Below are 19,939 nucleotides of genomic sequence, written 5' to 3'. Positions count from 1 at the left end.
TGTTGATAAAAACCGAAGATCTAACGTCGCTCCCATTTTGAATTTTATCGAATTGTATCGAAAAGATTCGAGAATATTAATATATTTATCGAGAGTAGTCGAGATTGAAATATTTCGATTTATCGATCAAGTACATCTAGGCGGGAAATTTATTAAAAACTTAAATGTCTTTACAAATAAGTACAACAACATTTTCAATCAAAAAATTATAAGTAAACCAATCTTGTGTAATTATTTCACGTTAAAATAACTAAAAAATTATCTGTATGAAAAATAATTTTATCCACAGGCTTCCAAAATATTATAATTTTAATAAGTGAAAATCTTAACGTATCAAGCTATTATACGAATGTACGGCGCCACTTAATTTCCTTTGAAAGGATAATTTATATTTTTGAAAGAGCACCATTATGACCCAATATTCCTAACTTTAATAATAGAACCAACGTTCTAGCAGTGGAGACATTTTGGAACTCTGTTTTTTGCATGTTATATGAACAAGTGACGCAGTTATTACCTTCCACGTAATTTAATGCTGCAACACGCGAGTTCAGAATGTATTTATGTTACATTATTACAGAAAGTAGTCTCGAAAGGTTGCAGAAATTATTCAATTGATATAACCTTCAAAAATGAAATATTTAAACTTAATCAAAGAGACAGAAGTAAAAGTCGTAGGAAATTTCATCAAAATTTTCAATTTCAACCCCATACAACGTTACCCTCGCAATCGCAAATTGTCATTGCGGGTGCAGGAACAGTGGCTAATTCTGTTGCTTATCATCTTGTCAATAATGGGTGGAATGATGTACTTGTTCTGGAACAAAACAGGTATATGTACATTTACATCGAATGAAACAATTAATGAATGCTAGAACAGTGAATAACAAATCTTTAGTTTTTAAAATAACACTATAAACTTTTTTGTTTACATTACATATTTGTACCACTAAAATTAAAAAGGCTATTGATTTAAGAAACTATTAAAGTTATCAATATCTATAATGTACAATAATTAAAAAATGTTATGTCACAGGATTGGAAGTGGAACATCCTATTTTGGTTCTGGCACACTTGGTCTTTTCAAACCAATATCACATAGGAATCTAATATCCTACAGCATTAAGTTGTATCAACAATTACAGGAAATGGGATATGACATAGGTTTAAAGCAATGTGGCAGTATATACCTAGCTCAAACCAAAGACAGAATGATAGCTTTGAAGAGAAGAATGGCTTATAATATACCCACAGGTTTAAATTGTGAAGTAAGATTTCTCAACCACATTTTGAAATTGAAACATAAAAGCAACTTTTAATAAGCTATAAATGGATTAGATTTTAGGAAAAGATCAATTAAAACGATTATATCCATATTTGCATACTGAAGACCTTGAAGGTGCACTTTGGGTTCCTGAAGATGCAGTAGCTAATTGTAGTGCAATTTGTGATGTTCTAGCCAAATTGGCAATGATTGGAGGAGCAAAATACGTTGAAAATTGTTATATACAAGAAGTTCACACTGAAAATCGAGCTATAAAAAGTGTAAAAACTGACCGTGGAGTAGTTTCTTGTGAATATTTTGTTAATTGTGCAGGAATGGTAATATCACTTTAGGGATGTGAAATAATTTTCATGTTATTTCTTATACAAATTTTTCTTATACAAGTTCTCAAATTATAGTGGGCACGAGAATTAGGATTAAAATGTAATCCACCAGTTAGAATCCCAGCATATCCTGCAGAACATTTTTATGCAATTATTCCTCCGTTTCCACTTAATACAAACACGGCTTTACCATGCATACGTGATTTCGATTCATACTCATATATGAGGGAGTGGCAAAGTCTTTAATATATTAGCGCATTACATGAGGTTTAATAAGTTATAGAATAGATAACTGAATGAATGAATTTGCAGGAGGTTTATTAATTGGATGGTTTGAACCAGAATCAAAGCCTGCATTCGAGAATGGTGTTGTTCCAATAAAAGATTGGAAAAACCATCTTACAGTTAACACTTCATATTGGAAACCTTTATGGGATAAAGTAGTACATAGATTACCACTTTTAAAAGGTATACAACCAAATGTATATAATTGTCCAGATAACTTTACACCAGATGGTAAATGGATACTAGGAGAAAGTCCAGAAGTAAAAAATTATTTTGTTGCTGTTGGCATGAATGGAAGTTCATTACAAGGTAAAAAATAATAGATGTTAAATCTTTGATACTATTAAAGTCATATTTCTTTAGGGGCAGGAGGAATAGGCAAAGAAGTTGCTGAATGCCTAATAAATGGTGAATCTACACAAGAAATACTTCCTTTTAATGTACAAAGATTTCTAGATTTACATAGCAGTAAAAGATATTTACAACAAAGAACAAAGGAAATTGTTGGGAGAAATTATGCAATTTTGTATCCTCATCAGTGTGAGTATAAATATGCTCGAAACCTACGTTGTTCACCTCTGTATTCCGTACTTGAGGAAAGAGGTGCAATTTTTGGCGTCAAAATGGCTTATGAACGTCCACTTTACTTTGATTCAACTTATAAAAGTAAGCAATTAATTACTTAATTCTTATTTATATCTTGTCATATTTAATGACACAATCACATTCGCAAGTAAAAAGTAAGTAATTTTTATTAATAGAAGGGCAAAAAAAACCAGTTATGCCACCAGGCAGTTTTTATAAACCAAAGTTTTTTGATTTTATGACGGAGGAATTTCTAGCATGCAAAGAAGGAGTGGGAATAATAGATATGAGTTCATTTTCGAAAATCGAAATTAAAGTAAGTATTTAAAATATAAAATATTTTGCATATAATCATTTACATATTTGCAGTCTAGTCGTTGGGAAGTTGTCAATTATCTTCAGCAATTATGTTCTAATGATGTAAATATACCAATTGGTAGTATAGTGCATACAGGAATGCAGAATGAAAGAGGAGGGTATGAAAATGATTGTATCTTAGTAAGACAAGCTGAAAATAGTTATTTTATGGTTTCACCTACGTCGCAACAAACACGTATCTACCAATGGATGTCTAGGTAACAAAAGTAATAGAAATTAAAAATAATGTTTACTGTAATCGTATAAAAGTTATCTGTTTATTGCGCAGACATTTACCAGCTGATCATTCAGTGGGTCTTAATGATGTAACGTCAAAATATACTGTTATTAATTTAGTAGGACCTAAAGCAACAGGACTACTTTCAGAACTTTCCAATTCTGACATTAATCTCTCTCCTTTTACATATAAGGTAATCAGCTTATATCGATTTCTGGTAAATATTTCAGCGGCGACAGATAGATTTATAACGTTCATGTGTATTAATTTTATATTCTTAATAGAATGTAAATGTAGCCTATGCTTCTGATGTAATGGTAATGTCATTTACGCATACTGGTGAATCTGGTTATTGCTTATATATACCGTCAGAATACGCACTTCACGTATATTCCAGATTAATGGAAGTAGGTAAAGATTATGGAGTACGAGATGTAGGTGTACTCACACAACGTTTCATGCGAATAGAAAGATTTATTCCATTTTGGGCCGAAGAATTGACACCATTTGTTACACCATATGAAGCTGGAAGTGGATACAATGTAAGATTAGATGTAAGTAGGTATATGGTAATAGAATTTATTTATTCCAAGACTATTAATGTTAAATCTGAATTTCTGAGGACTTCTATCATACAAAGGCACAACAGTTTAAACATGCTGATTAATTATGATAATTTATTGCAACAGAAAGAATATTTTATTGGCAAATTTGCCTTGCAACGTCAAAAAGAACAAGGCGTATCAAAACGATTAGTATTATTTATTGTTAATGAATTAGATATTAATAAGGATGTATGGCCATGGGGTGGCGAGCCTATTTATCGAAATAATGAATTTGTGGGAACTGTTACATCAGCCGGGTAAATATTTCATACGATTAAAGATAAAATATATTTTACTATATCAAATTATTAATAATAATAACTTTATAGATACGGTTTCGCTACAGAGAAACATATATGTCTTGGCTTTATCGGTTATCCAAAATCAGGGCATATACAAATTAATACAAATACTGTTACAACAGACTTTATAATGGATCCTAAAGCTCATTACGAAATTGATATCGCTGGTACTAGATTTCCTATTAAACCACACATTCGTCCACTACCCATACCGGCGCTGAGTAGTAAATTGAACAAAAAATATATTCCTACACCTATTGTATCATATTAAAGCGACGTTCTTCAGTGATAATATTTTATTTCCTCCTATTATGTGATTGAGACTTTAGTCATTATAATTGTAAATTATGAAATAAATCTTGATTTTTTGAAGACTATTTTCCCTAGGAGTTAAGCATATTCATGATTGTGAAAACATTTAAAATATGTTTATTGCATTTTAATTAAATATCTATCATTATTTAAGCCATTTTTTTAAATTGTCCTATATATATTCATATTTTGTAAAAATATAAATATTTTATATATACTATTGGCATATTAATTCGATGCAATTTGGATATTTATAATTCAATAATTATTAATTAATAAAATATTAATAATAGTGCAAAAATTACTATGATTTGTAATGTAAAAATATGTATACAACACTATATCTGCTGCATTTATAGTTGTACTAAAATAATATACATTTAAATGAATTTATTTATAGCAGATACATTTATACAAAGTTTAAAAGGCCATTTAACAATTTCAACTGTGCTACTTTTCAAAATATGTTATACATATATACATGAAAATGACAACCAAATTTTATGAAGCAATTATAATATCTTACAATTTAATCTTTTGAACAAAAGGTTTATACAATAAGTGTTCTCATAGGTATTTCTCACTGTTAGTAGAAATTATATGTATGTAATTTACCAGCATTTATAACTATGTATGTATATCATATATTTGTCCAATATAATTTATTTTTTACTGTAACAGTAGAGTATATTGGCTAGTATAAATGCAAGTATTTAAGATACTTGCTATTACTTATGATTCTTCTTTGTATATTGATTAAAAAAATCTTTATACTGTAATAAAGAAAATGACTACTATGAACTTCATCATCATGTTAATCATTTTAACAGTGCATAAAAATACCACAGTATTAACATTAGAATAGTTGTATGATATTGAATCTAAAAAAATGTATTCATGTACACTGTTATCTCTTTCAACAATACATACTTCATTTTAGCTATCAGTTTCTTACAAAAATTCATTTTTACAAATATATTGATACCACCTTTATGATGCCCATGCTTCTAACTCTTTCAAATCTTCATCCTCTTCTGGTTTAGCTTCTATAAATATTAACAATATTTTTAGTTTAAAAACAAATTATTTTCTAATAATAAACCAGAAAAATATTAAAATTATTACTTGTGCGAGTCCTAGTTGGGGCAATTGGAATAGCAGTAGCTGGAACACTTGGTAGTTCATCAGTAGATTCAATACCAAGCAATTCTTTATCAAGTTGTTCTTGTTCAAGCTCTTCCAATTCTTTTTCTAGTTCTTCATCATCTACATCATTTCCAAATGCTACAGGATTGGAAATTGCATCAGAAATCTCTCTTGCTACATCTTGCTGTTCAGCTATGTCATCCATCATATCATGTACTTGATCAACATCCCTAAACAAAGAAAATAACATTTAAATAATCTGCATGAATCATCTAACTAATGATATCACAAAATTGAATTTCTTACATATGTTGATGGACAGATTTTAATGCATCTGCTGCATTTTTCATTGTAGTAAGTACAGCAGTATTAGTATTTGCACATTCTAGTGCTTCCCTTTGACTTTCAATCGTGGTAAGTGTACCATCAATTTGTTGTAACTGTTTCTCATAACGTTTCTTTCTTTTAAGGGCTTGGATTGCAGCTGTAAATTATGTTTCCTTGTTAACATATTCATCCTAGATTTACTAGCTAGTACATGGATGTGGATGTTGATGCTAATTTATAAATATTTTTACAGATGTAATTAACGAAATTTGTTTCGTATAGTAAATATTATAATGAATGTTATATTTTTAATATATACTTTATATATTTTTGTACATTACTTGCATTCTGTACACTTTTACATCTCACGATTTCTCATAAATGCATAAACATTCACAGTCTAATTATCAGTTACTCAGTGTGGATGCCTTGTACAATGTTATCGTTGCTTATTACTTAAAAAGCAATACTCTTAGTTTAACAAACTTATAGGAAAAGTAATATTTTTAAAGCACTGATTAATAGTTACAACATCCAACGCACAAGAAACACACAGCAGAGAAACGTCACAATGACAAACGACCTTAATCATTGAAAGCTGTTTGCAAGTGGTTATCAAATAAAGAATATCATTCGTAAATACCTCGTTTGTTTTTCGTTCCATTCTTCTTAGCAGTTTGAATTTCAAGCTCTATTTTACTTTCGAGGAAATCCTGCTTTTTTATTAACATATCCTCGGTCTCGCGCAATTTTTGTATCGCCTCGGCTGTCGACATAGACACCGGTTCCTTTTTACCACCGAATACTTTACTAAAGAAACTCATTGTCTTAATAAGTTCTACTCTGAATTTAAATTATAATTACAATCTTGAGCACGATAAACACATCAAACACCTCCTGTAAAATCAACAGAACAGGACACTAACCAAATACCATCGCCATATTTTCTTTAGGCATTGATATACATACGTCATGACTCATCGCTCATCTAGTTACTATGAAATTTGATTTCATTCAATTTATCAAAACTCAGGAATATTCAAATATTTTATTTCTAGAATTTATTTTTTAGACTTATAATAATAAATATAAAAGAACTGATTAAATATTTTTACATATATTAATATATTTAAAATATATATATTCAAATATCGAGATGATGAAGATTTAATTTAAGTTGAAATTTTAAATATCATTTTAAAAAATTATACATCAAATTCTTGGTACAAATATAAGATTTCAAATATTCTACTATTTTAAAAAATATACAAAATTATTCGTTATATACAAAAATTAATCGAATTAATGGATGTATTTACATGACACCTTGTCAGTATAATTATCGCGTATAACAAAGAGTTCCAAAAGTGAAATAACTAACTATAATTATCGCGATTTTAACATTGTGTACGCGACTATATTTGTTTTATATATATATGTAAAAGCTTAGAATTAGTCATACCTAATCGTGACATACTTGATTAATAAAATACAAAATATTTTGTAATATTTTGCTGTCTTTCTTATTTGTCATATCTAGTATAACTTATAAATTATTAATCTATAAATAATCTTTTCAAATGGACAGCAGTCTGAGAAATGTAAGTATACATTATAAAGAATAGTATTGCTATCATTTACGTATATTTTGAAAATTACAGATGCTACGAAATTGTTTCTTCACATTTGAGTTGCCTGTCATTTCATAAGAACATGTAATTAATATATTTTCAAATTCTTTTTAATTCTAAACGTCTTTTTATAATGAGAAATACACGAAAAAATAAATATCATCTGAATTTTTCAAATGACATTCAATTAATATTGAAAATTTATCATCTTTCAAATCAAATTATTAAAAATTATATAATATTGTAAAGTTACTTTTCGTAGTAAAAACTTTTATCTCATGAATTTTCAGAAACGTTTAACTGGTGGGGAAACCACCCAAAGTCACTTAGCAGAAGCTTTATATAGAACACAGACTGAGAATAAAATGCTACCAGGATTTGATCCTAATCGAGATGATGTTGAATATTATCGTGTTCAACAGGATATCGATTGTGATGAAGTATATCCAGGAATATATATTGGTGATGCGTGAGTATTTCAATGTTTTATGTCTTCATGTTTATTGAAAATTAATTTATGTTGAATACTTTATAGTGTCACAGCAAAAAATAAGAAATACCTTAAAATATTGGGTATAACACATTTGCTTAACGCTGCTGAAGGAAAAAGATTTGGATTTGTAAACACCGATAAGAATTATTATTCTGATACAACAATAAAGTATCTTGGCTTACCACTTATTGATTTGTGCACAACAGACATTAGCAAGTACTTTTACATTATTGCAGATTTTATCGATGAAGCTGTTTCGACTGGAGGTAATGAAATAATAATTTAATAATGAAAGAAACAGAAAAATTACAATAAATCGTTTAAAATTGGACTTTCTTCCTATTAGGTAAAGCTTTTGTTCATTGTGTGTTAGGAATCTCACGTAGCGCAACGTGCGTATTAGCATATTTAATGATTAAAAAAGGAATGCTAGCCACAGATGCAATTCGAACAGTCCGCAAAAATCGTTTCATTCAACCAAATAGTGGTTTTCTTCACCAATTAGCGCAGTTAGATAATCAATTACGAAGACAACGATCTTAAATAAATACAGCTTTGATAAAACTACAAAGGTTCACTAACAATATATGCTGCAGTGAATTTGGTAGATATATGTATATTGTATATAAATAATTGTATATAAAAATTGAGTAAACATGATCAAAATGTATGATTAGATTAGATTGATACATTATTAATTAACATTAGGCGCAAAATTCACTATTAATTATCTAAAAATCAAATATTACGAATATATACATGTTATGAGATAGCAATCACATAACTCATATTACGCCTCACGATATAAAGTATTATATATACAATATTATCGCTTCTCACAATTCATTGTTGGCGAATTGTATTATTTAATAAATTATAATACTGATATTGTAAAAACTTTGGTTATAAAAACTTTTACTAAAAATAGTAACGATAAAGGAAAATATTAACATCTTGACTTCATATCATTGTTTTTAACTATTATCAGTATTTTTCTTTACCATTACTATTTTTAGTAGAAGTTTTTAGATATTTATATGTGTATCGTATTATTATATTATATATCGTATAAAAACTATTATTACTATACTAATATTATATTAATAAAACTGTTAATTTACTACACGTGGACGTTTGGAATGAGACTCTGCAAGTGTAGACGAATGTCTCGAAGAGCCTATTTCATTTTCTGTATCCTGTGGACCACTACGTTTCCTTGCCTTTGGAGATAATTGTTTTAAGCATTCCATATCATTAAATACAACTTGTGCGCCTCCTCCACTAGTGGGTATTATATCTCCCTAACATAATAATAATACATTTGAGTATATAACTATATAATTCTTTTCGATTCCTTTTAAGTGTAATTACCTTGAATAACTTTGTCTCAAGTTCACCATCAGTATCGTGTTCTTGCGCGATAAGACAATACCTGGATGCACCGTCTGTAATTTCCTTTGGATCTGTAAGTCGCGTAACGCTACGTCTTCTACGCATTAAAGGTTGAAGAACAGTTCCAACAGGAACAAGCGCTCCGGGTCTGTGATCAATCCACTTATCCGCACTTTGTGAACGTCTGTACCTTGGATTTGCGACACCCGCTTTATCCTATGAGCACATATCATTAAACTATATTTTCGAAAGTAAATTATATAATGTAAGATAAACTGACCCTTCGTGATCGACCCTCTGTTGTTCTTGGAGTTGCTTCTGCACAGTTAATAGTAGGTACAACACAATCTTTAGAAACACTAGGTACGTTGTCATCAACTAAAATTTGTTTTACTAATCTTAATTTATCCTCTTTTTCTTTCATTTGATTCTAAAAAGAGAGAAAGAAATTAAACAATGAATTTGTACTTTTTATTATATTTACTTCATTACCTGTAAGTGTTCACGTTGTTGACGTAACTTTATTTCCAATTCTTTATTCATTTTATCAGTTTCTACTTGCATTTTAGTGTTGTACTTTTGTTTCACTCTTTGCTTATCTATTAAACGTTGATTTAGTGCCATGTTTCTATCTTTTAACTATAAAATAATTGTAGTAAAATATATGTCGTCATTTAAATAATAAAAGAAATGCATTCGTTAACTACCTCTTGCTGTAAGCTGCGGATTGTATCATTTGCATTGTTCAATTTTCGGAGCAAGCTATCAATTTGTTCTTCAGTCTTGCATAAATGACCCTCTAATGCAGAAACCTACAGCAAAAGCAAATTATTTTATATGTACTTCAATAATCAGTAAAATGCTATTACCTTCTTTTTTTGTTGTGAATTAGCGGCTTTCAGAGACGCATTTTCAATCTTTAAATTCATGTATTCTTGTTCCATTGTCATTATCTTCTTCCTAAGATCGTTTTCTGTAACAATCATGTAACAGTCATGAAGATATTACGCATAATTTAAGTTTGGTTAAAAATTAAGTTATATTCTTACGTTTTTGCTGTAAATCAGTACGTAGTAAATTCCGTTTGTTAATACGCTGTTCTAAAAAATGCATCAAATTATTAATTATTTGATCATTGCGTGGAGAAGTAATTTCCAATTCAGGAAATGGCCCACCTAAACTGTATTAAAATAAAATTATATAAGTTTGAAGAAAAAATAAAAAAAACATATAATACTTACCTATACACTAAACCCACATCAACTTCTAAATCTTCAGCTTCAGGATGGCCTTCTTTTTGCAACTTACTACGTGCCTCCTTAAATAACTATTAAAAATAGTTTTTATTATGCACATATTTTCAAATTATTTTCATTGTTATTCTTTTATTACTTATCTCACCTTATTTGCCTGTCTTCTTCCAGGTGTAAAACCAAGATCTATTTTCGTAATTGTTGGTTTAGCTACTTGGACTTCTTGAGTCATTTCGGCAAATTTCATTACTTGCTGTAAAACATGAATAAATTAATTTATTTTTTTTCATATATTTACAATTTATATTATTGATTTCTTACAATTGTTTCATCATAATCATCTGTTCTTGGATTAACACAAACAATCATTTTAACTTGTCCTTCTCCATCAAAATAATTTTTAAATAAATGTGTGAGTTTCGAATCTCTGTAGGGTACTATTTTATTTGTACCCTGAAGTTGATTTTCTCTTAAAATTTCCAAACATGATCGTAGCGTCATCAAAGAATTATTAATATTTCCTAAATCAAAATGAATGGATATAAAAATATATTATAATATAATTACAAGATTCACGTCTAAAGTATAATAACCTGCTTCTCTTAATCGTTGACCTGTGTTTTTAGTCCTATTAGTTCTTTCGCTACCAGCTAAATCTACTAGGGATAGCTGAGTGATGCATACCACCCGTTTATCTTGTATAATTTGTTCACCTTCACCATCTAAGGGTGCCTAGGAGGAGAAAATACTATATTGTTTGTGAATTTTAATTAAATGAGACACAAAGTAATTAGAAACATTACTTGTACAAGACGAATAGTGAAGACACTATGTGATCTACTTGATTCTGCATTAAGCGCAGTGTGTGCAACTCTTCGTCTTCTCTGTCCACGCTGAAATACCTCAAATGCTTCTTCTGAACTTTTTACTTCAATTTCTGTTACAGCATGTACATACATATTCTTATTACCATCTTCTCTAACTATTTTACTCTGTAATACCCTAAAAGTTATTTCTCAGTATTAAAATATTATTTGAAATTAAGAATATTTAAATTGTGAAAGTAATGATACTATACTTGTTTCTAATATCTTCATCCTCTAATAAATCATATACACTGTTATTATAAATTTCAACATATGTAACAAATACAGCATAGACATTGTCTTGATCCACTTGTACTGTTTGTGATTCATCTATGTCACGAACAATCATTGGATTACTCTCACTATCACTCTCTACTCTTTTTCTGTGAAAACCATCAATTATTAATAAAACCATTTACATTATATAAAGCATATCACATGTTCTTGTACTTACACTTTGCCTGATTTTCCATTTCTCTGCAACATAAGTCCAGCATGAAGTTCATTTTGTCTATCAAGCATTGCATCAGCTTCACCTTGTATATCAAAACCGTTTAATTTATCTGGTTTAAAAATAAATTTTTTGGTCTGATAATTAGCAATACTGTTAAACAGAACATCAAGACAACGAGGCATTATGCCTGCATCCTGTGTTTCACCAGTCATAGTATATGTTTTACCACTTCCTGTTACTCCATAGGTGAATAAAAGGCTATTTCTACCTCGAATAACATTTTCAACTAATGGGAGAGCAACTATATTAAAAATCTCTTTTTGCGTTGCATCTGGTGAAAATACACGACTAAATGTTGTTTGAATTTCCTTGTTGCTAGAGTTACGAAAATTCATTGCTGATTCTGGTGGTGTAATAACTACAGTTGTATCAGATATAAGCTTCATACAAGAAACATCAGCTGGATGTTGCATTGGCTTTAAACGACAATAAACTTGAACAGGATCCTTGGATACCATATTATTACCTCTTGGACGGTTTGGTGGCTTACGAGCTGAACCTGGTGGTTTCACACGTCTAAAATATTAACATATCACGAATAGCTTCAATTATTCTACACTACAAAATAACTTGAATAGTACCAAACAATTAATTAATAATAAATAATTAAATTTTACACTAAAAGATTATAGAAAGAAATAGTCATAAAATATTGAAAATAGCTAAATTTTATTTGATTTAACTTATAAACTGATTAAGAAATAATGAAACTTACGCAGATTTCATCTTTCGTAACTATAAATTTTGCTTGATATTTAGTTATTTTAAAACTTATGACAATATCATGTGAAAGATACATATACCAAAGATAATATTTGATAAATGCCATAAACCGAAAACCGTTGTTCTGATTCTGTATTTAAAATTCAAATCTAGTTACAAAATGAACTAAAGTAATGAAGTGTTACCAATATTTATACCAAAAAGAACTATAAATGATAGTACTACTTTAAGTATAACTTAACTCGTTAAAGTATAAGAACAGGAAAAAGAACTATGAAAAGATTTTTATTTCGTGATTAAGTACTATTAGAGAGTACCATGGACATAGGACCGACATATATATAAAGACTGAGCATAAACCTTTATGGTCTGTTCAACAAGACAAGACAGTAAACATAAAAAAAATTTCATTGCTACAACTGCAACTATTAGTTGCCGACTAATAAAACTAGAATAATACTTCTGTTTTCTGCCTCATCTCATTGGGGAGATTATACTTCCACCGGGAGATGTAAAACCATTTTCGGGAAGCGGAGAACACGGGCAAGCGGTACTTTGGGGTCAGATCGATGATTGGTTGTAATTGCGCAAACGCAATCTTATTTTCATTGAGTAAGAGCATTAAGGAAATTTCCTCTCTGGTAAAAGTAAATTAGTGTAATGGGTACGTTTACACATGACACTAAATCGTTGCTTTATATTCATGACACCGAATGTTAGAAGTTGGAATAGTATTTTCAATTACTGCGTCTCTCCCTCTTAGAGAAAATAAGCCAGGACTTTTGTTGTCCTGAAACTAAATGCAACAGGTTAACTGGTTTACTTTCTCTTTTTGACATACATCACTAAGTCAAGTTTCATATGACCATCATCCCCGCACCCCGGAAGTGGCTTCATGCCACACGCCTGCTCCTGAAATTCATGTTAGGCTAGTAACACTGAAGTATTACTAGTCAGAAGTTGCAGAAAAAAATTTCCTCCCTCATACTGTCATATACATACATTAAATGCATTATATTATTATACAAATACTAATGGCAAATAAAATGTCTTTATTGTATTACATATATATATTCAATAAATAGTATAAAATAAAAACGAATAGAAAATTTTATTCCTCATTAGAGAATTTATTTGTTATATTTATACAAAGACATGAAGTTCCATATTATTTCTTAGCCTTCTTGTCTTTAGCAACTTTAGTTACTTCATCTGGATTTTCTGCTGCATCTTTCACACGTTTTGCACGAATTCCTACTAGTCTGGCATCAGCCCTAGCTTTACGGAGAGTTACGTATGCAGAGAACTTTCTTTCTTCCTCAGAAATGACACGGGCCTTAGCTTTAGCAGGTGCTTGGTGTCTCACTGGCATGATTTCTCCTTTAACTTGAGTGGCAAGTTTCATTTCTTCTTCAGTAGCATCACCTGCCTTAGGCTATTTTCATAAATAACATTAGAATGTAGTCTTTCTTTAATAGTTTTAAATTTACTATATTCTACTTACTCTCTTTTCATTCAGTGGGAAGAGAATCAATTTGGATTTATATTCTTTCAGTCTTTGAGCATTCGTTTGTAAAGACTCGACTGATTTGTTACGCCTTCTAGGATCTACAGCAATTCCAATGGTCCTAGCAAATCTTTTATTTAAACCACTAGCCTTCAGTTCTTCTAAGGTAAAACCTTTGCCTGCCCTAACTTTTGTGTGATAACGGAATGTTGGGCAATGAACAATAGGCCTCAGAAGCTTCACAGGTCTTAAATATAAATAAAATACTATTGAAGTTAATTTACATAAGTGGACAACAGAAATAAAAATGAAATAAACATATGCTATTTACCTTGGTGCAACAGCACGAGCTTTCTTTATACGACTTTGTTTACGACGAAATTTTCTGGCTGGTTGGTTAAACCAAGTTTTAACAAATCTTTGCCAATCTTTATGGAAATGCCCATTAGGGATCATATTATTTCGCTTACCCATGGTTGAACTAAAACAAAAATACTAAATTATATACAATTTGTTTCTTAAAAGATTTGTAAAAATACACTTTATAAACTTAAGATTAGTATAACAGGTTAGAAACAGTATTATTACTAAATATAAATAAAACATTAAATTTCCTTCACAAATAAAATTTTTGTAACTTTAATATTACTTTATAATACTCATATAATTATTATGAACACATCCTACTATTAGAAAAGGTATATCATTAATTGAAATTAAAACGAATGAGACAAAGATAACCTGATTAATGTCAAAATATTTCTTTACTTATTATATTATAAAATTACAATCATATTATTTAATTACACTTAAAAACATAAATAATAACAATTTTCTATTACTTTGAGAAGTATTATTTCAAGATGTTAAGATTTTAATTGGATTTCGAACTTAAAAGATTACTCACGAACTTGTTTACAAGGCATAGACCGGAAAAAGAATCAGCACCACAAAGCGGAAGTTCTAGCTTTCAGCAAAGCAAAATTTACTAAATGAAGATTGGAATTACATTATTTTATGATAAAATCACATTTTAAAAATATTATTTGTTTACAAATATCGCTTTGCTTTACATATAATTTTATTAAAATAATTTAAATGTAAAATGAAGTTTCTTTAAAGTAGTTAATAAATATGGCAACTTGCTATAAGACCGTGTATACTAAGGACAAGTTGAATGTTTCATGTTTAATTGTAGAATATTTAAATAGGTATTTAAATAATTTAATTAAAAATGAAGATTAGAGAATCATTTGTGTCATATTATAAAAGTAATATATTCTTAAAAAATGTCATTTACCGATACGCTTCGACCGGTATAAACCAATTTTCGGTATGTTCTCTATTTAGTAAAAAAAATATACATGCATGTAGTGTTATAAATTGGTATTGTTACTATAATGCATAAAGCATTGATCATATTTTTAGAATGAAGAAGTTACAGATGTAATAAAAAAGGATATAGAAAAATATTGGAAAGATAAAGTTAACTTACATCAATATGATGATGCAGATAGTACAAGGAGAAAGTTTTATGTGTTATCAATGTTCCCATATCCTTCTGGAACACTTCATATGGGTCATGTAAGGGTTTATACAATAAGTGATACAGTTGCTCGTTTTTATAGAATGAAAGGTAAATTCTTTAATTTAAGTGTAATTATATATATTGTTTGGTTTATTTATATAATTTTTTATTGACTCACTTTTATCTTTTATTTCAGGATATAATGTCCTTCATCCAATGGGTTGGGATGCATTTGGATTACCTGCTGAGAATGCTGCAATTGAAAAACAAGTTGATCCTGCTATGTGGACATACGATAACATTAAAAAGATGAGAAATCAATTAAAATCATTGAATTATTCTTTTGATTGGAATAGAGAATTTGCTACATGTGATCATGAATATTATAAGTGGACGCAGGAATTATTTTTAAAACTTTTTGACAAAGGTTTGGTTTATAAGAAAGAATCATTTGTTAATTGGGATCCTGTTGATGAAACTGTATTAGCAGAGGAACAAGTTGATGCAAATAATTGTTCTTGGAGATCAGGTGCAAAAGTAGAAAAAAAGTTGCTAAGTCAGTGGTTTATTAGGACTACGTCATTTGCTAAGTAGGTATATTAGAATTTAACAATCTCTAAAGAGCATTGAAATATATAATAAGAATTACAAATAGTATTTAACTAATTTATTTTGTATCATATCAGATCATTGTCTCAAGGTTTAGATGATCCAACATTGACAGAATGGAAAGATGTCAAAAAAATCCAACAAAATTGGATAGGTGATTGTAGTGGTACTAGTTTTGAATTACAGTTGATGGGAACTATCCCAAATTATCCTAAAACAGTAAATGTTTGGACTAATTATCCAGAATTTATTGAATATGCAAAGTTTATTGCAATATCTCCAAAAAGCTTATTGAATAGATCAGAATATTGTAGAGATGTGGCAGAAGGAATTCAAATCATAGATGTTAAAGTAGTAAACCCATTCAATGGAAATGAATTGCCAGTATTTGTAACAGATAAAGTTGCATTTCCAACTCATAGAGATACTTATCTTGGTATACCATCTGCTTCAATAGATGATTATCAGTTTTCTGAAATAGTTGGAATTGAATTTGTACGGCATTCGATAAGAAGTTATGAAGAACAAGAAAACAAAAGATCAGAAATATTATCTAAAGCAAGAAAGTGGAAAATTGGTGGATACCCTGTTGGTTCAAGATTGCAAGATTGGTTAATATCTAGACAGAGGTATTGGGGTACACCAATTCCAATTATTTATTGTTTAAATTGTGGTATCCAACCAGTACCACGCAATGATCTTCCTGTAATTTTACCAAATATAACATTTTCATCTTTGAATAAAAAGTCTGTATTATGTGAAACTAAAGATTGGTTAAATACTTCTTGTCCTAAATGTGGAGCTCAAGCAGTTAGAGAATCAGATACAATGGACACATTTGTAGATAGTTCATGGTATTATCTGAGATACATTGACCCACAAAATATGAAAGAGATGTTTGCTGTTGATAAAGCAAAAGAAATATTTCCTATTGATCTGTATATAGGTGGAAAAGAACATGGTAAGTATCTAATATTTAAATTCTTTATAGATATAAAATATGTATATTTAAAGATCTCAAATTAATAACATTATAATTTCAGCTGTACTGCACTTATATTATGCCAGATTTATAAGTCATTTTCTACATTCAGAAGGACTTTTACCCACTCCAGAACCATTTAAACAATTGCTTGTGCAGGGTATGGTACTTAGTAAAACATATCAGCTAAAAAAGACAGAGAAATATTTAAAAGCGAATGAAGTGGAAAAACATGCAGGAAAATATGTAGAAAAGAATACCAAAGAACCAGTCATTGTCTCATGGGACAAAATGTCTAAATCAAAGCATAATGGCATCGATCCTCTTGAATTCTTAGATAAATATGGAATTGATACAACTAGATTATTTATATTAGCTGATCAAGCACCAACTTCAGATAAGCGTTGTGACCATAACAGTAAGCTCATTGTAATACAAATTTTAACTAATTATTATATATATCAAATAATGTATATATTAATAATATTCAGCCATACCGGGAATATTAAATTGGCAAAATCGTTTATGGAAGACTGTAAAAACTTTTAGCAATTATCGCAATAGCGTAACTTCAGAAGAGCTTCAGGCGGAACCTACTGATTCTAAATTTGCAGAACATGATGAATACATGTTTGATAGTCGAAATTATTTTTTAAAGTCTGTAACTTATAATATAATCGGATCTCAACAACTTAGTATTGCAATATCAAGAATGCAAGGACTTACAAATAGGTATATATTACAATTTTGTGGTACATCAACGATTCTAATAATTTTAGATACAGTAATCGTCTTTTTCTTTTAATATTAAGTATACGCAAAGTGTGTGTGGAATGTATGAAAAAAAGTCGTGAATATGAACGTGCATTAGCAGTCCAAATTATAATGCTTGCACCATTTGCACCACATTTCGCTTCGGAATTGTGGTCCGCATTTTCTGAGGTAAAACATCATCTAATAGATAAGAATGAAGTGGACTTAGATAGAGATGTTATGGAACAAAAATGGCCAGAAATAGATATGAATTATAAAATGTCAGTGGAGATCATAGTAAGTACAAAGTATTTAAAGTATTTATTACTTCACTATCATTATATAAATTTACATTATATTATTTATTATATAACTATATAAATAATAACAGTGTGATTCTTAGAAATCAAAGTACTTTATTTAATACTATGTATAATTTTATATAAACACATTATTAATGCTATACCATTCTGTATACTATTAGATAAATAATGCACTTTGCACAAAGATTAAAATACCCAAGTATGAAACAGATAAATTATCACCTGAGGCTGCTCTTGATTTAATAGAGAATGAGCCAGCTGTCCAGAAACATTTAAAGAAGCATAAGATCGTTAAATCTAGACTTCTTTCAAGGGAAGGCTGTGATCCAAAAATATTAATTTCAACAAAAAGATGGGTAGGCAATGTTCAAACGTAATACATCAAGTAAGAACAATAGAAGCAGAAAAAGAATTATAGATATATACATAATTTTTTATCAATTATACTTTTTGTATGAAAACTAAGTTATCTAAATGTAAAGAGCCTGTACATAATGAAACTAACTGCATAAATAAAAATTTTGTTTATTGTTGCAATGAATTAATGAATAATAAAAATAATAAAATGAATAATTATTCTTACCCAATATCATATTCTCCTGCATATTCATTATGCGGTATTTTTTGTAAAAGTTTAATATAATCAAGTGGTAATTGACTTTCATGTGCACCTTTTATTATTGTTTCTCTGTAAGAGAATAATTAGTAATTATATAATAAATCTTAAACAAATTGAATAGAATTAAGTATAACATACAAATACAACGGTGAGGGTCTCCTGTGTTTTGGTAGCAAACACAATTTTACATTTTTATCAGGATTGTTACATTGCTGATACACTCTGCATTTAAATATTTTACCAGTAAGTGTTTCTATGTCAACCATTAAAGGGAAGTATAATTTATCTGCTACACCTTCTTGATTATCTAATGTACACATATTACATTCATCTAATTCCCAAACTGCTCCCCATACAATATAATTTTCTGTAGGAACAATTGTTGCTGAACATCCACCCCATCTCTTTGAGTGTGTTATAAAATCTAATCTGAAATTCTGATATAATTCATTATTTGCATAAATAATAAAGCAAATAATGAAATTTTATAAAGCATAATACATATCTTGCTGTTTTCAATTATTCAAAATAAAAATAGATTTACTAACCGCGTAGGAAATTTCCTTTAACCATGTATATTTACCTTTAAAAATCCGATATCTTTTCGTACTGCAGTTGGATTATTAATATGTATTCTTTTTGTTAACATATTACTTCCATATGCAAAATATAAGAATTTATTAGACATTTCGCCAGTTAATTTATGAAATTTGTTGAAGATAACTTATTAATGGAAACAAAGAGATGAATAGGTTAAGGTATCATTCGTTATCAGTATTAAATATGTATTTATGATGTTTTTTGATAGAGATATAATTTGATAAGAGATATAATTTGAGATGTACCTTATATAATTACCCAGATTTTATTTAAACAAGAACATGTAATAAATAAACTGCTATCAGAATACAACTTAAAATTAGAAGATACACAAATTTAATGCTTGAAGTATATGAATAAATTAGAGGTCTAAATAATAGA

At 29.1% G+C, this 19,939-nt stretch overlaps 7 protein-coding genes across 14 annotated transcripts; 3 read left to right on the top strand and 4 right to left on the bottom strand.

Moving 5' to 3' along the window:
* The first annotated feature begins 22 nt into the window (after positions 1-22).
* Positions 23-4,445, top strand: LOC122574806 (pyruvate dehydrogenase phosphatase regulatory subunit, mitochondrial-like). 2 transcript variants are annotated; one of them, XM_043742863.1, is made up of 12 exons: positions 110-831; positions 1,037-1,268; positions 1,339-1,602; positions 1,684-1,846; positions 1,921-2,202; positions 2,257-2,559; positions 2,655-2,794; positions 2,848-3,053; positions 3,125-3,266; positions 3,358-3,627; positions 3,763-3,935; positions 4,008-4,445. In XM_043742863.1, the coding sequence occupies exons 1-12, from the start codon at positions 533-535 to the stop codon at positions 4,249-4,251; spliced, it is 2,718 nt and encodes a 905-aa protein (XP_043598798.1). In that variant the 5' UTR covers positions 110-532; the 3' UTR covers positions 4,252-4,445. The 2 variants fall into 2 exon arrangements, with proteins under 2 accessions (XP_043598797.1, XP_043598798.1); XM_043742862.1 differs by having other exon boundaries at positions 23-831; positions 3,358-3,935.
* On the bottom strand, positions 681-6,733 carry LOC122574816 (charged multivesicular body protein 4b). Of its 2 annotated transcripts, XM_043742894.1 has the most exons (5): positions 6,409-6,733; positions 5,745-5,922; positions 5,418-5,668; positions 5,281-5,338; positions 681-817 (listed from the first exon to the last, which is right to left on the bottom strand). In XM_043742894.1, exons 1-4 carry the CDS (start codon positions 6,587-6,589, stop codon positions 5,283-5,285), a joined length of 666 nt encoding a protein of 221 aa, XP_043598829.1. In that variant the 5' UTR covers positions 6,590-6,733; the 3' UTR covers positions 681-817; positions 5,281-5,282. The 2 variants fall into 2 exon arrangements, with proteins under 2 accessions (XP_043598829.1, XP_043598827.1); XM_043742892.1 differs by lacking the exon at positions 681-817 and having other exon boundaries at positions 4,668-5,338; positions 6,409-6,732.
* Positions 6,734-7,119: 386 nt separating this feature from the next.
* LOC122574819 (dual specificity protein phosphatase 3) lies at positions 7,120-8,786 on the top strand. The gene is made up of 4 exons (XM_043742900.1): positions 7,120-7,366; positions 7,687-7,865; positions 7,932-8,155; positions 8,236-8,786. Exons 1-4 carry the CDS (start codon positions 7,346-7,348, stop codon positions 8,430-8,432), a joined length of 621 nt encoding a protein of 206 aa, XP_043598835.1. The 5' UTR covers positions 7,120-7,345; the 3' UTR covers positions 8,433-8,786.
* Positions 8,787-8,940: 154 nt separating this feature from the next.
* On the bottom strand, positions 8,941-13,730 carry LOC122574807 (kinesin-like protein KIF23). 4 transcript variants are annotated; one of them, XM_043742864.1, is made up of 16 exons: positions 13,098-13,730; positions 12,630-12,649; positions 11,855-12,430; positions 11,613-11,783; positions 11,338-11,536; positions 11,128-11,266; positions 10,856-11,055; positions 10,683-10,787; positions 10,523-10,608; positions 10,331-10,461; positions 10,151-10,254; positions 9,989-10,093; positions 9,774-9,920; positions 9,562-9,711; positions 9,261-9,497; positions 8,941-9,190 (listed from the first exon to the last, which is right to left on the bottom strand). In XM_043742864.1, exons 1-16 carry the CDS (start codon positions 13,257-13,259, stop codon positions 9,002-9,004), a joined length of 2,721 nt encoding a protein of 906 aa, XP_043598799.1. In that variant the 5' UTR covers positions 13,260-13,730; the 3' UTR covers positions 8,941-9,001. The 4 variants fall into 4 exon arrangements, with proteins under 4 accessions (XP_043598799.1, XP_043598800.1, XP_043598801.1 ...); XM_043742865.1 differs by lacking the exon at positions 12,630-12,649 and having other exon boundaries at positions 12,998-13,730; XM_043742866.1 differs by lacking the exon at positions 12,630-12,649.
* Positions 13,731-13,746: 16 nt separating this feature from the next.
* On the bottom strand, positions 13,747-15,179 carry LOC122574817 (60S ribosomal protein L13). Of its 2 annotated transcripts, none has more exons than XM_043742895.1 (4): positions 15,052-15,179; positions 14,476-14,625; positions 14,142-14,391; positions 13,747-14,072 (listed from the first exon to the last, which is right to left on the bottom strand). In XM_043742895.1, exons 2-4 carry the CDS (start codon positions 14,616-14,618, stop codon positions 13,806-13,808), a joined length of 660 nt encoding a protein of 219 aa, XP_043598830.1. In that variant the 5' UTR covers positions 14,619-14,625; positions 15,052-15,179; the 3' UTR covers positions 13,747-13,805. The 2 variants fall into 2 exon arrangements, with proteins under 2 accessions (XP_043598830.1, XP_043598831.1); XM_043742896.1 differs by having other exon boundaries at positions 14,987-15,066.
* Positions 15,180-15,261: 82 nt separating this feature from the next.
* On the top strand, positions 15,262-18,880 carry LOC122574808 (probable leucine--tRNA ligase, mitochondrial). The gene is made up of 8 exons (XM_043742868.1): positions 15,262-15,477; positions 15,573-15,780; positions 15,869-16,262; positions 16,359-17,242; positions 17,325-17,681; positions 17,755-17,995; positions 18,076-18,313; positions 18,501-18,880. Exons 1-8 carry the CDS (start codon positions 15,379-15,381, stop codon positions 18,714-18,716), a joined length of 2,637 nt encoding a protein of 878 aa, XP_043598803.1. The 5' UTR covers positions 15,262-15,378; the 3' UTR covers positions 18,717-18,880.
* Positions 18,413-19,912, bottom strand: LOC122574820 (gamma-glutamylcyclotransferase-like). 2 transcript variants are annotated; one of them, XM_043742903.1, is made up of 5 exons: positions 19,804-19,912; positions 19,542-19,611; positions 19,097-19,395; positions 18,923-19,027; positions 18,413-18,658 (listed from the first exon to the last, which is right to left on the bottom strand). In XM_043742903.1, the coding sequence occupies exons 2-5, from the start codon at positions 19,605-19,607 to the stop codon at positions 18,637-18,639; spliced, it is 492 nt and encodes a 163-aa protein (XP_043598838.1). In that variant the 5' UTR covers positions 19,608-19,611; positions 19,804-19,912; the 3' UTR covers positions 18,413-18,636. The 2 variants fall into 2 exon arrangements, with proteins under 2 accessions (XP_043598838.1, XP_043598836.1); XM_043742901.1 differs by having other exon boundaries at positions 19,542-19,681; positions 19,804-19,909.
* Between the last annotated feature and the right edge of the window lie 27 nt (positions 19,913-19,939).

This window comes from Bombus pyrosoma, linkage group LG14 (genome assembly GCF_014825855.1).
Source record: "Bombus pyrosoma isolate SC7728 linkage group LG14, ASM1482585v1, whole genome shotgun sequence".
Classification (NCBI taxonomy): domain Eukaryota; kingdom Metazoa; phylum Arthropoda; class Insecta; order Hymenoptera; family Apidae; genus Bombus; species Bombus pyrosoma.
Note: the sequence above shows the minus strand (reverse complement) of the source record. Positions and strands in the feature narration are given on the sequence as shown.

What these genes read in the sequence shown, in the direction of transcription:
- LOC122574806 (XM_043742862.1), top strand. Translation starts at nt 533, where the DNA reads ATGCTGCAACACGCGAGTTCAGAATGTATTTATGTTACATTATTACAG. An exon ending in TTTCGAAAATCGAAATTAAA is followed by an intron (nt 2,795 to 2,847) that starts GTAAGTATTTAA and finishes ACATATTTGCAG; the next exon opens with TCTAGTCGTTGGGAAGTTGT. An exon ending in ATCTACCAATGGATGTCTAG is followed by an intron (nt 3,054 to 3,124) that starts GTAACAAAAGTA and finishes TTTATTGCGCAG; the next exon opens with ACATTTACCAGCTGATCATT.
- LOC122574807 (XM_043742864.1), bottom strand. Translation starts at nt 13,259, where the DNA reads ATGCTCTTACTCAATGAAAATAAGATTGCGTTTGCGCAATTACAACCA. An exon ending in TTACGAAAGATGAAATCTGC is followed by an intron (nt 12,431 to 12,629) that starts GTAAGTTTCATT and finishes TTAATATTTTAG; the next exon opens with ACGTGTGAAACCACCAGGTT. An exon ending in GAAGAAGACAGGCAAATAAG is followed by an intron (nt 10,609 to 10,682) that starts GTGAGATAAGTA and finishes TATTTTTAATAG; the next exon opens with TTATTTAAGGAGGCACGTAG.
- LOC122574808 (XM_043742868.1), top strand. Translation starts at nt 15,379, where the DNA reads ATGAAGATTAGAGAATCATTTGTGTCATATTATAAAAGTAATATATTC. An exon ending in ATGCAAGGACTTACAAATAG is followed by an intron (nt 17,996 to 18,075) that starts GTATATATTACA and finishes TTTAATATTAAG; the next exon opens with TATACGCAAAGTGTGTGTGG. An exon ending in AAATGTCAGTGGAGATCATA is followed by an intron (nt 18,314 to 18,500) that starts GTAAGTACAAAG and finishes GTATACTATTAG; the next exon opens with ATAAATAATGCACTTTGCAC.
- LOC122574820 (XM_043742901.1), bottom strand. Translation starts at nt 19,646, where the DNA reads ATGTCTAATAAATTCTTATATTTTGCATATGGAAGTAATATGTTAACA. An exon ending in AGACCCTCACCGTTGTATTT is followed by an intron (nt 19,028 to 19,096) that starts GTATGTTATACT and finishes ATTCTCTTACAG; the next exon opens with AGAAACAATAATAAAAGGTG. An exon ending in GCAGGAGAATATGATATTGG is followed by an intron (nt 18,659 to 18,922) that starts GTAAGAATAATT and finishes TTTGGATCACAG; the next exon opens with CCTTCCCTTGAAAGAAGTCT.
- LOC122574816 (XM_043742894.1), bottom strand. Translation starts at nt 6,589, where the DNA reads ATGAGTTTCTTTAGTAAAGTATTCGGTGGTAAAAAGGAACCGGTGTCT. An exon ending in TGGAACGAAAAACAAACGAG is followed by an intron (nt 5,923 to 6,408) that starts GTATTTACGAAT and finishes CATAATTTACAG; the next exon opens with CTGCAATCCAAGCCCTTAAA. An exon ending in CCCAACTAGGACTCGCACAA is followed by an intron (nt 5,339 to 5,417) that starts GTAATAATTTTA and finishes TAATATTTATAG; the next exon opens with AAGCTAAACCAGAAGAGGAT.
- LOC122574819 (XM_043742900.1), top strand. Translation starts at nt 7,346, where the DNA reads ATGGACAGCAGTCTGAGAAAT. An exon ending in TGGACAGCAGTCTGAGAAAT is followed by an intron (nt 7,367 to 7,686) that starts GTAAGTATACAT and finishes ATGAATTTTCAG; the next exon opens with AAACGTTTAACTGGTGGGGA. An exon ending in TGAAGCTGTTTCGACTGGAG is followed by an intron (nt 8,156 to 8,235) that starts GTAATGAAATAA and finishes TCTTCCTATTAG; the next exon opens with GTAAAGCTTTTGTTCATTGT.
- LOC122574817 (XM_043742895.1), bottom strand. Translation starts at nt 14,618, where the DNA reads ATGGGTAAGCGAAATAATATGATCCCTAATGGGCATTTCCATAAAGAT. An exon ending in GCTCGTGCTGTTGCACCAAG is followed by an intron (nt 14,392 to 14,475) that starts GTAAATAGCATA and finishes TTTATATTTAAG; the next exon opens with ACCTGTGAAGCTTCTGAGGC. An exon ending in TCCCACTGAATGAAAAGAGA is followed by an intron (nt 14,073 to 14,141) that starts GTAAGTAGAATA and finishes TTATGAAAATAG; the next exon opens with CCTAAGGCAGGTGATGCTAC.